This window comes from Equus quagga, chromosome 1 (assembly GCF_021613505.1).
Source record: "Equus quagga isolate Etosha38 chromosome 1, UCLA_HA_Equagga_1.0, whole genome shotgun sequence".
NCBI classification, from domain to species: Eukaryota; Metazoa; Chordata; class Mammalia; order Perissodactyla; family Equidae; genus Equus; species Equus quagga.
The window spans coordinates 78,539,960-78,555,780 of NC_060267.1; the positions used below are offsets into that span (position 1 = coordinate 78,539,960).

The window sequence follows — 15,821 nt, forward strand, 5'->3', positions numbered from 1 at the left end:
GCACCCATGAGGTCTGGTGAGTTTCAGTTGGAAGAGGGGTCTCATCCTTCATAGGCTCAGACATGAGGGAGTGCCAAACTCTTCTGCCTCAGGATGGGATGGGTTCTACAAGCTGAACCTCCAACTGGCAGGCAAGGAAAATGAGGTGGCTCCCTGGATTGACTTCCCTCCCTTTCTTGATACCCTCAGGATCTGACTAAGTGCATTGCCGGTTACCAGTTAGTTTACAGAGCTGATGAGTAACTAGACTCCTGGGCCTAGAAGTCTTCATTGTGTGACCAGGATCACCTAGACATCTGGCCTCTCGACCATCACCTGTCTAAGTCAGTTAGAAATTTGGTTCCATTATTCTCTATTTTCATAGGTTTTTCTGGTAAAGCCAGACAATGTCCTTCTCTTTCCCATCCAAAGTGGACATTCTCCCTTCTTTCTTTCTTCTGATTTTTGCTTTTCTACTTTGAGTTTCCCATCCCAAGGCAATTGGCCAGAAGGAGACCAGAAATTTAAAGGTAAGAGGCTGTCCTGCTACCAGAATGATACATAAAATCCCATTGCACATATATTACAGCCCAGACTCCATCAATGGCCCACGTATCTCTGAATGATCTAGCCTGGCACTGTCCAATGCAGGAGCCACTAGCCACATGTGGCTATTGAGCCCTTGCAACATGGGCAGTCTGAATTGAGATGGGCTCTAAGTGGAAAATACACACTGGATTTCAAAGTCTTTGTACCAAAAAATAACGTAAAATTTCATTAACAATTGTTTATATTGATCACATGTTGAAATGATAATATTTTGAAATTTTGGGTTAAATAAAATATATTATTAAATTTACTGTAACTTGTTTCTTTTTAATTTTTTAAATATGGCTACTAGAAAATTTTAAATTACATGTGACTCACACTATATTTCTATCGGGTGGCCTTGATTTACAGATACTTAACATTCAGCCTCAATTCTTGCCACTCTTCCTATCTCATTCTATGCTTCAGGGACACTGACTTTCTTGTAGGCTTTCTAACCTTGCGAGCCTTCTCTCATTACCAGCCTTTATTTATCTGGAACATTTTTTTCATTTCATTTACTCTTACTCATCCTTTGGGCCACAGTTCAGATATTATTTCCTGGGAGTAGGGTGGTGTGTGGACAACTTTCCAAATTTGAGTCAGGGGCCATCTCTGTGACCTCATGATCCTCTCTTTTCTACCCATCAGAGCACTTGTCAGGCTGCTGTAATTGACTCTTTTTGCCCCTCCAGACTGTATGCAACAAGGTGAAGGAATTGCTACTATACATGGTACATAGTAGGTGTTCAATAAATGCTTACAAAGGAAGGAAGGGAAACTAATCTGATGGTACAACACCCACAAAAGGTATGGACAAACTACAGCCCACAGGCTAAATCAGGCCCGTCGTCCATTTTTGTAAGTGAAATAATATCGGAATCACAGCTATGCTCATTCATTTACATACCTTCTATGGCTGCTTTTGTGAAGCAAAGGTGAGTAGTTGCAACAGAGACTATAGAGCCCACAAAGCCTAAAATACTTACTATGGGACTCTTTAAAGTTTGTTGACCTCTGCCCTATAAGATAATGCCCAACTCTTCAGGACATGTCACTGCTGACCTGTCCAGCCTTATCTGATGGTACTCCACCTAAAACTACTGCCCATATCAGGTGTGCTGAACTCCCAGCAGTACCAGGAAGCCTCCAACATTTCTGCTCATCCATTCCATCTTCAGACCACACTATAGCTCTCAAAGCTCTCAACACTCTCTAATATACATATATGTAACATACGTACATATAATACATAATATATAAATGCAATTATTATATATTATAAATGTAATAAATATGTAGTATATATAATATGTAATCATAGTTATATAATATGTAATAAAAATGAATATATATCCACTTGTAAGTCTTTCTTCTCTATTCTGTGAACTGCTTAAGAGCAAGGACAATTCATTCACTCAACACTTTTTCATAAGTGCCCAACATGTGACATGCGCTGTTTCAGGAGGTGGAGACAAAATGGTCACCAGGCTCATGGCACTTATAACCAAATTAATGGGTGGTAAGATCACTCTCCCTCAGCTGTGTCTCCACTGTCCAACCCAGTGCCAGGCAGGTTGTTGTCACCCAGTGCATGTCTGAGTGAATGAATGTCTCTTACCAGAATCACACTTTTATCTTCACATAATGCTACAAGCTGTGAGGCAACATTAGGAGTTAGACCTGTTTCTACTCCCAGCTTTGACAAGCAGGCAGGCATGAAATAATGGTTAAGAACATAGTTTTGGAGGCAGATTGCCTGTTCTTGAATCCTGGCTCTGACACTGGCTTTCTGTGTGATCTTGGGCAAACTGCTAGACCCTTGTGTGACTCATTCTTCTTGTCTGTAAAGTGGGGATAAAAACACTCAATTCGTAGAAATGCCATGTAGATTCAATGACCAATAATATATATGCAAAATTCATAAACCAAGTGTCTGGCCCATAGTGAGCTCTCTGTAAGTGTTGGCTGTCATTACATTCATGTGTCGCTTAATGATGGGGATACATTCTGAGAAATGCCTCGTTAGGTGATTTTGTCATTGTGAGAACATCACAGACTGCACTTACCCAAACCTAGATGGTACAGCCTACTACACACCTAGGTTATGGTACTATTCTTATGGGACTACTGTCATATATGCAGTTCCTCATTCCGAAATGCCGTTACGCAGTGCGTGACTATATTATCATTGTCATTGTCATTGTTATCACTGCCTAAGAAAGGGCATGTGACAACTTTAGCAGCCTCATTGGTCAAACGGGGACAGAGACATCTTTTCTATCCATTTTTCTGTGGGAATCACCACATGAGAGGACTTCATAACCTGTAAAGTGCTCTCCAGATGTGAGCCATGGTGATGATTATCTCCCAGATGTGTGGCCCAAGCCTCCACAGATACATCTGTAAGGAGCAAACATCTGGAGGCCTGGCATTCCATCGTCCCACCTTCTGCCTCCCTTTCCCCTCCTGCTCTAGTTCCTTCCTCACACAGCCCCTTCTCCCTCCCAGGGGCAGCTTGCCAGTTCCAGGGTTGGAGCGAGAGGAATAACATGCTTCTGTTCTCTGTCCAGTGTGGAAATTCCATCTCTTGGCAGTTTCCATCATTTCACAGTTGCACTGAGGGTCCATTAAGGCTTCTTATGGGAAGAGAGGAGGGTGTGGAGAGAGAGAGGGAATGGGAATCCCTTTCACTAGGATTTTACTAACACTTCCAGATGAAATCTTTCCATCCAGTCACCAAAACCCTCAGTGGGTCATGGCTACTGCTAGAATGTCATTTTTTAAAAAGAAACCAACAGCAAAAGAATGCTGCTCTGAATTGAAGCACACGTCCATTTGATTTTTTTCCTAACCATTTTTCCCTCATGGCTTTCTCAAACATAACACAGTCTGGGTTAGTTCTCAGAACAGCTTTAGATTTAAAGGTGAGACTGCTTTGTAGGGAGTCTCCCAAAGTCAATTCTGTTCAAAATGCATTTATTTAGCATCAATAAATAGACAACGTGCTAGGCCTTAGAGGCCCAGAGGTGAGTGGAGCACAGGACTGTTATTGGAGATGGCCCAGCCTTTGGGGAAACAGTCATGAAACCCAGAGCTTTCTGACATGCTATGGTAGGGCTAACATAGACGTGATCCCTGGCACTTGGGGATCTCAAAGGAGGGGGCAGGGACCCAGCTCTGGTGTTGCCTGGCCCCAACATGGAACCAAGTACATAATAGGTCTTCCATAGGGAGTGAGTGAATTAACGAGCCCTATATCTGAGAGTTCCAGGAAGGCTTCCTAAAGAAAACTCTTCGGTGAATATTTGTGCCAGGGTTTATAGGTTGCTAGTGGAAGTAATAGAATTTGGCACAAAGAGAACTTGCTGCAAACCTTTGGGGGATCTTGGCCCTCAGGTTTCAACCTATTAGGGAAGATGGAGAGCAAGAGTTTAAGGAGAAAGCCAGGCGACTTCAGGGCCTCAGTAGCAAGAAGAGCTCAAAAATCTCATCCAGGCTCTACAGCTAAACAAATCCCACTGTTCCTTTTTTATATCACTCTGCTCAAGATTCAGAGTGAGACTCTGGGAGTAAGACTCTAGTTGGAACATGCAGGTCATATGCCTGGGTAATGAGAGGAATCATTTGCAGTGGAAGAATATCACTCTTTAAGTTCCACCAAGACCATACCCAGTGGGACAGACGTGGTTCCTACCCTCTCCCCCCAAAACAGTTAAGGTGTTGCTGTGAAGGAGTAACTGTTGCTGAGCAGCCAAAGAAGACACTGCAACTGTTTGAAGAGTTAGGCAGAAGAAAAACGATGGCAAGAGGATGCATGCTCATGGAAGCAGGATGAGTAAAGTTACGGAGGTCTGGAAAAATAAGGACTGGGCAGGAAATTTCAAGCAACTTAGCATTACTTGGGTATAAGGCATGAGACAAAAGTGACTTGGTATGAACAAAGGCACAACATGGTGATACTTAAACTTGAAATTGCCCTGTGGAGTGACTGGGAGAATGAAGGGGCTATGGAATCCAGTGCCACCCCTGCCTGTGTCCCTGCTGCTTGGAAATAGTGTGTTGTTTTTGCCCAACATCAAGGGCTGCAGTGTGTTCTGTGACTGTTACGTCCCACTGATACTGGGACAAATAGATTAAACAAGTCCAAATACCATTAACCCAACTACAGATCTGCTGAGTGGGCTCTCAGTTTGGCCCATCCCCAGCTGGAAGTTTCACTTGAAGACTTAAAAGGAACAAGGGCAAAAATTCTCATCTGCGGCCCATGCCCCATGCCCCCAGCCAACCACGGAAACCTCTGATGCCCAATAATCATCCTTTGTTCTGTTTTGGTTTGCAGATTTTGTTTTTAGCACAAGCCCTAGTGTCTTATATAACAGAACATGTGGTTGAGTGAGAAGCTCTTTCTCCCTGAAGTTACATTTTCCTGGAACTAATATTGATGCCAAAGGAATGGACAAGTGAAAATTCAAGAAAAAGTAAACTACAAGCCTTTATTGAGCACCTACTCTGTGCCAGACTCTATGCGAGGCCCTTTCTTACTTATTTATAATGTATGCCATGTCCCAGTGAGGTAGATGAATTTGGTGATTCCCGTTTTTCTAGAGAGAAAATTGAGTTCCAGGTCTTAAAGTTCCCATGTTTGGGCAAGCTGGAACTTAAACCCAAGTTTGTCTGACCCAAAAGACCACAATTCATTCCTCAGAACTAATCTATCCCTTGATAGTTCTCTCTGTAGTTATTTTATTCCCTACCCCAGGGACCCGAACCTCACCTTGGTTGGCTTTCAGTTTGTACCTCTCTAGTGATGGAAAGCTCACCACCTAACAAAAAAAGCAGCTTTTTATATGGAGAAAAAATCAGCCTCCCTGAGCCAACCTCTTGTCTCCACTCTGTTCTCTTGAACCTCAGGAAAGGAACCCATTTCCTCAGCTGCATACCTACTATTACAACATCTGAAGATGAGATTGGGTCTTGGTGAATTCTCCATATAAATTCACAAACTCTCTATATTCTGGTTGGAAAGGTTCTTGGAAATCATCTAGATCTGTGGTTCTTAAGCATGGCATGCATCAAAGTCACCCTGGGAAACTTGTAACACTACAGATTCCCAGGTCTCTCCCAAGACTGACTTAATTGGAATCTCAATGAGTGGAGCCTAGAAATCTGTATTTCTCCCAAGCTCCTAGGTCATTCAGATGTTTCAATCTAATTCTCCAAATTATATTGCATGGGAGATCACGATCCAAAGAGGGGAAGAAATTTGCCCAAGGCCACACAGGCAATCGGTCATGTTTTTATTTCCTGATAAGGCAAGGCCAGCCTCGCTGATCCCCGCAGACAGCCTCTCTAAACACTCGCTCTGCTCTGGAAAGCTGTTCATTGACTGTGGAGTTGAATAGCTTGTAAGTGAGTGAAGAAACTACGTCATCCCTGATCATAAAACCTAGTGGACCACAACCAGGCTGGTGTTTGTACTACAAAACCACCTGGGGAGGGTGACCCGACTTGGCACTGGCCTTGTTTCCCGAGCAGAAGTAAGGCTTTCTTCCCTGCCCCTCCCTACCTGCCCAGACGCTGGGAAAGGGGATGGGCCTGGGGTTACCAAGGGGTGAGGAAAGCACTGGAGATAAAATCAGGGAATATTCCACTCTTGGTTCTGCCAGCTTCACGACCTTGGACAGGGACATTTCCCTTTCTGGCCTTCAGTCTTCCCATTTCTAAAATGGGAGTATTGGCCTCGGTGAGGTTATGAGAACAGAGCTGTAGAGTCACCGTGTCTTAAGTGAAAACTGCATCCCAGTTCCTTACTAATGGTGCGAACCTGGGGTAATCACCTAACCTCCATGTGCCTCAGGACTAGCTATGCAAAAGGGGGATGTTGACAGCTACATCATGGGGTGTATGTGACGACTAGATGAGATATGGCAACTAACACACTTGGCACAGGCCCTGGCCATGAGAATCCTGTAATATTAGAGCTGAAAGTGCTCAACAAATGGTAATTATTGCTCTTTTTGTTTTAGAAATTTGTCATTCTAACCTGAATCCCCAAGAGACCAGCCTCTCTGACCAAGGGGCAGAGTCCTGAGGCCTTACATTTGAATGGACTTTTCCGGTTCCTATACAGACAGTCTTTCAGTCCCCCAGCGGCTCCTTGACAATCCTGTCAATGGACTTTTCGGTATACCCCAAAGCAAATTGCTCTGGGGGTCAGATTAAAGAAGCCCAAATGTCTTCTCTGGCCCGGAGACCCTGTGGAAACACAAATCCAGCCTCGGTTTCCTTGTCTAAAAAATACAGGTCATGAGCATTGTCCCAGAAGATTCAAATAAAAGTGGTTTTGAGACTATGTGGAAATGCATCAGCACACATCTTCTGAGCTCCTTTCACGTAGTTTCCTCTGTCCCGGGCACAGGAGACATGAAACATGGCCCTACCCAGGAGTGCACATGTTAGGGGAAAAAAAAAGAATCCTAACGGCATAACTAGAACTCAGTGGGCTAAGCAGAAACATCACAGATGTGTGGGGATTGTGAGCACCAAAAGGAGGAGCCCCTGCCCTGAATTTGTGGGGTATGGTCAGAGCAGCTTTCTTGGAATAAGTAACACTTCTCCCTTGGGAGTTTGCTTTGTAAACATTAATGCTCTCTACAAATATATAGGATTGTTTACTCTCTCCATTGCCAGTTGTGAGCCCTGAGGGCTTGAGAATCCTGGAATGTTAGAGCTGAAGGATTCTTCAGTGAAGTTCTAGTCCAATCAATCTGTTTATGAAAAGACACTGAGGGCAAGACTAAGGGGAAACTGGCCCAGGATCCCACAGCCTGTTAGCGTCAGAGCTGGGTCCAGAATCTCAATTCTTAACTTCCTGTTTGGGGCACCCACTGCTACCTGAAATGACAACCTCCTCCGCAGCCTCCTTGTCTCCTTCACACACACACTTGCCCACTTGTCCAGTGGAGCACACCTGTGGCACCCCGTCCTTCCCTGCTGCCAACTCCTGTAAAACAGGAAAGCAGAGAAGCTTGGCTTCGACAGTAACATGTACAAACACATGCAGCAAAGTTTCCAAAGGGAGACAGACAGTGAGCGCCTTTCAGGGTCTGGCAGTTTTATGGGTGGAGGGCAATTAAAAAGCACACCCCCACACAAAGCCATGGGTTTTGTTTGGCTGTGGTCTTCTCTCCAGGCTCCTTATATGCCACATGGATGGTGCAAATTGGGAGGACCACTTTTCTCAAGGGATGCTGGGCATTCGTGTGCTGCCTCAGGATCCTCCGTCAGGAGTCCATCATTCTAGACATCAAGCTCAATTTTGCTGGATGCTAGCTATGAGCTAGGTCCAGTGCAAGGCTCAGGGTATAGAGAGAACGCTACCAAGTCCATGCCTTTGCTCATAGTCCTACAGGGAAGAATAACACGGAGTAACAAAAATGTTGGAATGGTGGCCGGAGTCCTCAGTATGAGACCACAGAGGAGAGAGTTACCACCTCCTTCTGGGAGAGGCAAAAGGTCTCAGGGAACCAGTGAAAGACATGTCAGCTGGATCTGCAGAAGCTGGAAGGGCATTCCAAGCAGGGGGAATAGAACATGCAAACACTGAAGGAGAAGGCATGAGAAAGAATTTTTGAGCTTTTTCACTGTGACTGCAGAGTAGGGTGATAAGTACAAGAATGACAACAACAACAACCACTAACAATTATATAGTGTTCGCTATACGCCAGATACTGTCCTAAGTATCTGACACATATTGACCTGTTTAATCTGCACTAAAACCTATGAGGGGTGCTGCTCTTTCCCCCAATTGACAGAGGAGAAAACCAAGGCATGGAGAGATTGTCACTTGTCCAAGGCTGTTGGACCCTTAGCAACCAGTAGGGCTTATATGACCATGAGTGGGATTGGGGTCGTCTCCAGCGCAATAGAGTTGGCTAGGGATCCAGGCTCTGCTCCAGCCTTGCAAATAAGAACTTAATCCTCTCTAGACTGGCCAAAGGGAACCATGCATTCTGCCATTGTCAACCTCAAAGGGAGGTAGTGAAGATAAAAGAAAGCGAGAGGTGAAAACTGTTCTTTGTATATGAGTCATCATCTAATATAATCCTCATATCCATGGCACATACATCTCCCCCAGTGTGGTGGGGGCATATGGAGGACCCAAGGCCCACAGAGGGTGACTGGCTTGCTCAAGGTCACCCTGCCACTGTACAACAGAGGCAAGACTAGAACCCCAAACTCCCCAACTCAGGAGGCAACAGAGTGTAGCAGTTAAAATTCTGGGATCAGATGACACCTGGATTGAAATTTTGGTTCTGCCACTTATTAGCCGCCTGAGACCAGGAAGTTTCTTAAATCCTCTGGTGTTCAATTCCTACATCTATAAAATGGGGATGGTAATCTATACATCACAGAGTTGTTGTGAGGAGTATATGAAATATATGTGTAAGGAATCTGTTGTATGATAAGCAATCAATCAACTAAATGGCAATGGTGATGAGGATGAGGGAAGTGAAGAAGAAGGAAGAGGAGAAGAAGACAATGATGATGAAGAATTCAGCACTCTTTTCATTAAATCCAGTACTTCACCCTTCCACAAGATTTCACACTTGCTTTACACAGCCTCTCACTATGGTTCACATACCTTCACTTGGAAGTCATAACACATTCACTCATAGTTACACACAGGTTCATGTATAGTTTCCACACAAAGCTAAACGATATTCTTGGTTCTCTTATATTCCATTTACTGTATCTACATAACGTAAATCATGCCTCATCCATGCATTATCCATTGAGCCCATGTGATTTATCATCTACTTCCTGCCCCAATCAGTTCTGCCCAGTCTAACGCTCAGACACCAGAGGGGAAAGAGAAGATCCAAGTTCCTGGGGCTCTTAGTTATCAAGTGCTATCTAGTCAACCTTCTTAATACCACTCAGATCCGGCCTCACCATTGCAATGGCCCTAGTTCAGGCATCCTCATCTCCCTCCTAAACAACACTTATTTAGTCTTCTATCTTATCGTGTCTTATCTATCCTATCCTATCTTGGCTCCATGCCACTGGCTCTCTCCCTTCTCTCCACTCTCCTACTTTGCAGCCAGAGGTGTCTTTTCAAAATGCTTATCTGACCATGTAGATCCCTGCCTTCAATCCAATGCCTTCCAATGGCCAACGTAGTCTGGCTCTGCCAAACTCTCCAAACACACCCTCCATCTCTCAGCCCATATCAGCTGATCACCATCTCTCAAACATGGCACTCCTTCCCTGATATGCTGATCTCTTTGGCCATAATGCCCTTGCTCTACTGCTCTGCTTGCTGAACTCTTATACATCTTCTGACTGTGAAGACTCTCCTGATGACTGCCTTCCAAAGGCAGAGTTAATTGAACCCACCCTTTCTCCTGTAGAGAAGCCATTGTAATAACCACTGATTGACAGCTTGTGTTTGCAAGCCCCCAATGACTTTATATATATTATCTAATTTAATCTTCCCAACAGTCCTTTGAGGTAACTTACTTATCCCTTTTATAGGTGAAAAAAGTGAGGCTTACAGAGGTTAAGTTAATGTTAGCTAACTTGAGCCTCTTAATTAGTGAGACCTGTTGAGCTTGCCTTATACATTTCTCTCAGGGTCCAGACTCTCCTTACTATAAACTGCAGAGCCAGTATTTAAGCCCAGATTGGCTTGACTCCAAAATGTCTGATTTTATCACACCGTATTTAGTCAGCTAAGTTCTAGGAGTTCCTTAAGGGTAAGATCTGTGTCCTGTTCACCTCAGTACCCCAAACCGGGAAATTAGTACTCATGCCTTGGCTGAAATTTATAGAGACTTAGCTTCTGACTTAAGACAGAGAAGGGTAACTGCACCCATTTGCCCTGTGAAGTAGGAAGCAGAGTGCTCACCAGTCTGAAATATGTAGTCTGCCCAAGTTGAGATCTCAGTATCTCAACATCATTACTTGCTAACTATAGGAGTCAGAGCTGGTTATTCAACATGTCTAAACCTCACTTTGTTTAATTAGAAAATGTAATCATATTAGCTCATGGCTGTTTTGCACGTGGTTAAATGAGATAAGTGTATAAAGACATTGATAGGACGAGGACTCCCTAAATGGCAGTTAGCAGCACCTGTCTGTGCAGTCCATTCTTAATCATGAAGCCTGCCTAGAAAAGACACTTCTTGACTATACAGAAGATGAGAGTTCTCCCATCTGTGTGTAAACACACAGAGATGTGTGTTTACAACTTCTTTATTCAGTGATGGAGACCACATGAAAAGCCCCATCTTTGCCAGCATAGTGGGACATGAACTCCCCTGGCATTTTCCATGGCAGCACATGAATCGATCTGGCTGTGAAGAGGCCAGGGTCCTGGATCCAGTAACCTCATTCACACTTCAAGAATTTTTCTTTTTCTTTTTCCAGTGAAACATCTTAACAAATATTGGTCTAACCTCCTTTACTGCCATGGCAGGGCACACACCTGTCTTGCCAGCTTTCTGGAATCCCACTCTAGAGAGTCTTATGGTGGCTGGGAAGGGCAACAGTCTCCACAGTTCCAGGAAAAGGAGGTTGAAACCAGAGAGGGGAATAGACAGGAGAACAAGTTGGGGACAGCCTGATGGCGGATATTCTCAGGGGGCAGCTGACTTTGGCAAATGGGGCAGCTATCCAGAGGCCGCAGCTGTCTGAGAGAGCCTCAGAGAAAACCACATACTTCTCCTTGAGGCTCTTGATATTGCATTAAGTTCCACCACTGCAGCCAATTCTCTCTGAGTTAAACTTTTGATACTATTTACAATTCATATACTGCATAGGGCTGCTAGTCATTAATTCCTGCTCTTAATCAGAATTCTCTAGGCCTTTCCCAGGTAAGGTTTCCTAGTAATTTCTCCAAGATTAATAGCATTACGAATATTGTCTACTGAGAGAAAAAAAGAGCCTACTATCTATTGTTCTGGGTCCATTATAGTTATTATCTCACTCAAACATCACAAATAACCCCATGGGGGTAGACTATCAGTGACCTCATTTTGTTGATGAGGAAACTGGGACTCAGGCATCAAATGACTCACCCAAGGGCAATGGCTGGTGAATGGCGGCAGAGTCAGATTTAAACTAAATCAGGCTCAAATCACAGCCCTGGCATGTTGGGGAGTTTAACTTTCTGCAGCTGTTGAGCCAAATTTTTCCTCAGGTTGTGTCAGGACAATGGAAAGCTATAGCAATGGGGTGATTTGATGAAGGCCCTGGACCAAGTGTTCAGAAGACCAAGTATACACAAGAGGACTTTAGAACAGGGCTTGGAATGTGGCAATGCTACAGACTGAATGTTTGTGTCCTCCTAAAATTCATAGGTTGAAGCTTATTCTCAGTGTGATGGTATTTAGAGATAGGGCCTTTGGGAAGTGATTGGGTCTTGAGGATGGAGCCCTCATGAATGGGACTAGTGCTGTTAAGAAAGAGACCCCGGAAATCTCCCTCTACCCTTCTGCCATGTGAGGACACAGCAAGAAGATGGCTGCCTATGAACCCACCATCTCTCACCAGAAAACAACTCTGCTGATGCCTTGATCTTGGACTTGCCAGCTTCCATAACTGTGGGAAACAAATTTGTGTTGTCTATAAGTCACCTAGTCTATGGTTTGCTGTTACACCATAACTAAGACAGGCAACAGACCAAGACAGGCAAGTATTCAATGAATGGTAACTATTGTTTTTCTTTTCTTCTTCTCCCTCTTTTTTTTTTTCTGTAAGATGTTGGTTCTTTTCTGAATATACTATCCCTGGGAGAAGGGTCATCAATACTGAGGGGGGAATTTATCCATCTAAATTCCACCTACATACTTGCAGAAATGTAAATCCAATAACAATAAAACTTCTTAAAAGAGCACCTTTGAGCTTAGATTGTTGAAGCTGAGCAGATCTCTAGGCATCTGAGTTGTTTGGAAGAATGTCCCTCTGCTGCGTTTCCCTACGTGGATTAGAGTCCTGGGGGGAAAAAAAAAACTCAGCATGTAGCTTTTCAGGAATGAGATTTTGATCTCATCAGCACACATCGAAATTGAGAAGTAGGCATATTTTCAACTGCTTACATTTTACTGATATCAGTATCTTTCCCTGTCTGAGTTCCCATAGTGCACTAATCTCTTTAACAGGCATCATCCTTGCATTATGAAATAACTGACCCACATCCCATCTCCTCTAGCAAGCTAGCTTCTCTGAGCTATTGCCAGGACGTGAAGAATCTATAATGCCTCTTTGTACTCATTACTCTCCCAGGTAACACACTGGAAGCAGCATAATTGCCATTTAAAAGGACACTCCAATGGCAGAATGTGTCCCCAGTGACCTCAGGATCCAAAATGCCATCATTTCTTGCTTGGAAAATGAGAACAGTCACCCTCTTTTGGGCTTTCTCAAGTCCCACCTCTACCTGCAGCTTGAATGGTTTTTCTTAAAGAGAAAGTTGGCTATTTTACTCCCTTGCTAACTTTCCACAGTGGCTCTCAGTTACTTCAAATACTGTCAAACTTTTTGTCCAAGGCTTCCAATGCTCTGCCTAGCTTCCAGCCTTACCTCTGGCTACTTCCTACTTCAATCTGTATTCTCAAGAAAAGTGCTCTCAGCCCTTGATAAGTTATATTTTCTTATCTCTGGGCTTTTGCTCATGGTGTCCCATCTGCCTGGAACAAATCCCATCCTTCCTCACTCTGTCTGGCTTATTCCTCCCCATCCTTTGGGTTTAGGCATCACTTTTTCAAGAAAGCATTTCAGAACCCTTCCAGTTTGTCTCATGATCCAACAATTGAGTTCAAAGAACTCTTCTCCTACTATAGTCTGAAATCACCAGACTGCTTCTCTATAATTTCCATTAGACTGTAAGTTCCCTGAGGGCAGGGAGCATCTCTCTCTTTAGCTGCATGCCCACTGCCTGGTATATAGTAGATAATCAATAAATATTTGTTGAGTGAATAACCAGAGGTCCCCCTTTGGTAAGAAACACTACCCAAGCAGAAAGAGAGACAATAGGAATTTTTAATGCATGGAAAGTCCTGCAGGGACTCTGGGCAGACCCACAGGTAGCAGGAAGAGGCAGGGATCCTGCAAACTCAATAATGTCTGGGGGAAAAAAAAAGTCCTAAAGACCCAAGCTTCCTCACTGCAACAATCCTCGGGGCCTCCTTCCTGATGCTGAAGAGGTCCAATTGTCTCTCCAGAGGTCTCCTCCAGGGGTCCATGGCAGGAAGGAAGTTGAGTGTGGCAGGAGGAAGGAAGAAGAGCAAAGGCCGCTTGGTCTCCACCTGAAAACTCCTGCCTCGAGATTGACCGCCATCCATAAGAAAAAAGTTTAAAAGGGAGAGACTTTGATAGAGTCAAATAATATCTTAGAAAAAATAAAAGGTAGAGAAAAATGGATAATTCCAGTGGTTACAAAGTTCTCTGTCAGCTATCCACAAGAGAAAGAGTTTGCTTTGGCCTTGCTGGCAAGCCTCATCTGCCAGGCCCATCCTCAGTTGTTCCCCAGCCCACCCAGGCCCCAAGATCCACGAGAGTACTGCTCCCCCTACCACGGAGAGTCTCTGTGCTCACAGAGGGCGGTGCCCTCCCTCACCGGCCCTTGGACTCCCCATACGTGTTTCGGGCCATGGACACCATCTTCTCTTCGCACGTGATTTTGGTGTCCTTGAGGATGCTGTACCACACCATACCCGCAGGCCGGACCTCCTCACTGCGGCAGAAAAGGTAGGGCACGGTGTCCACGCGGCTCTGGATGTAGGCGCTTCGCAGGAGGCTGGAGCAGTGGTTGCTCACCCTTTCCAGCCGCCGTAGGATCAGATGGGCCTTCCTGAAAGGTAGGAGGACACAGTGATGAAAGAAGAAGCCCAGATCAAGGGTTAGGCCTTTGAGGTGGTGAATAAAAGTCAACAGACAAATGAGGACTTCCTGTCCTAACAATTTCCTATCCATTATTGACCTGAGTGTGGGATTTCAAACACCTATTCAAAAACCACCTTAGAACCTGTCCTTTTCATTGTGCGTGCAAAGTGTTAAAAATGATAGAGGTATATCCTTTGACCTAGCACCTTCACTTCTAAGATATGAGAGTCATAGAGTTATAAGGTAAGAAGCCTTAGGACTCTGACCAAGTAGAAATTATTATAATAAGGATAAACAACAACTAAGATTTATCAACACTTACCATGCGCTAGACACTGGGTAAGTACTTTATATACATTTCAAATTTATAATTTAATCTTCACAATAGCCCTGAAAATATTGTTCTTTCCACTCATATTTAATTGATGTGGAGCCCAAGGCTCAGAGAAATGACATTATTGACCAAGATCAAACATCAAGTTCTCCACTGGAGTTGGGCATTGGGATCTAGGCCTGAACACCCACAAAGTCCCTCTCTAATTGTCTCTTTCTTGTTTTTTGAATTCTCTCACCCTCAGAAGAAAATCTTGCCCTCTGTGCTTCTCTTTCATCAAAGCCTTAATATATACATCCCTAAGTCAGAACCTGTCTATCTCATTTTTCTCATCTCTAAAACAGTGATGGTAGTCTTACCTGCATAAATTGGTTGTGAGATTAACTATGAGAAACGCCCAAAGCCTGGCATAGAGTAAGCTCACAATAAATGATAGCTACTACTATAAAGAATTGTCATAATGATGTCTCAGGATCAAGGTCATACTTAACACTAGTCTAAGCGAGAATCAACCTCTATTGTGGTGATCATCATCAGGAATTTATCTAGAGTTCTTTATCCAGCACCAGAGAGAGGATCACTGAGGAGGTCTGGTGGCTACATAGAAAATGAAAGCTAGCAAGGATCTTTAAGATCACTTAGTCCAGGGTTTCTCAACAGTGGTACTACTGACATTTGGGCTAGATAATTCTTTGTGGTAGGGGCAGTCTTGTAGGAAGTTTAGCAGCATACCTAGGCCTCTGCCCACCAGATGCCAATAGCACCCCCAACCTCAGTCATGACAATAAATTTATCTCCAAACATTGCCAAATCACCCTAGTTGAGAATCACTGACCTAGTCTGACCCAGTTTCATTAAAAATGTGGAAACTGAGGCTTAGAGAGGAAAAAGAAAATCCCTTTCCCCAGTCACACTACAAGTCAGCTTCAGTGTCAAGGTGTCTGCCTCCATGTGGAATCCACTTTTCTCTACATCCCAGCATCTTCAAGATGCCCAGGAATCCAGAGAGGCTAAATGAGAGGCTCTCTCC

At 44.1% G+C, this 15,821-nt stretch overlaps 1 protein-coding gene across 3 annotated transcripts in view; it reads right to left on the reverse strand.

Moving 5' to 3' along the window:
• Positions 1-13,618: 13,618 nt before the first annotated feature.
• The window catches only part of ASTN2 (astrotactin 2), an 826,144-nt gene continuing 823,941 nt past the window's right edge, over positions 13,619-15,821 (reverse strand). For all 3 annotated transcript variants that reach the window (XM_046684656.1, XM_046684665.1, XM_046684648.1), the window contains exon 23: positions 13,619-14,425. In XM_046684656.1, coding sequence (XP_046540612.1) covers positions 14,188-14,425 — 238 coding nt within the window. In that variant the 3' untranslated portion in view covers positions 13,619-14,187. The remainder of the gene's footprint in view (positions 14,426-15,821) is intronic.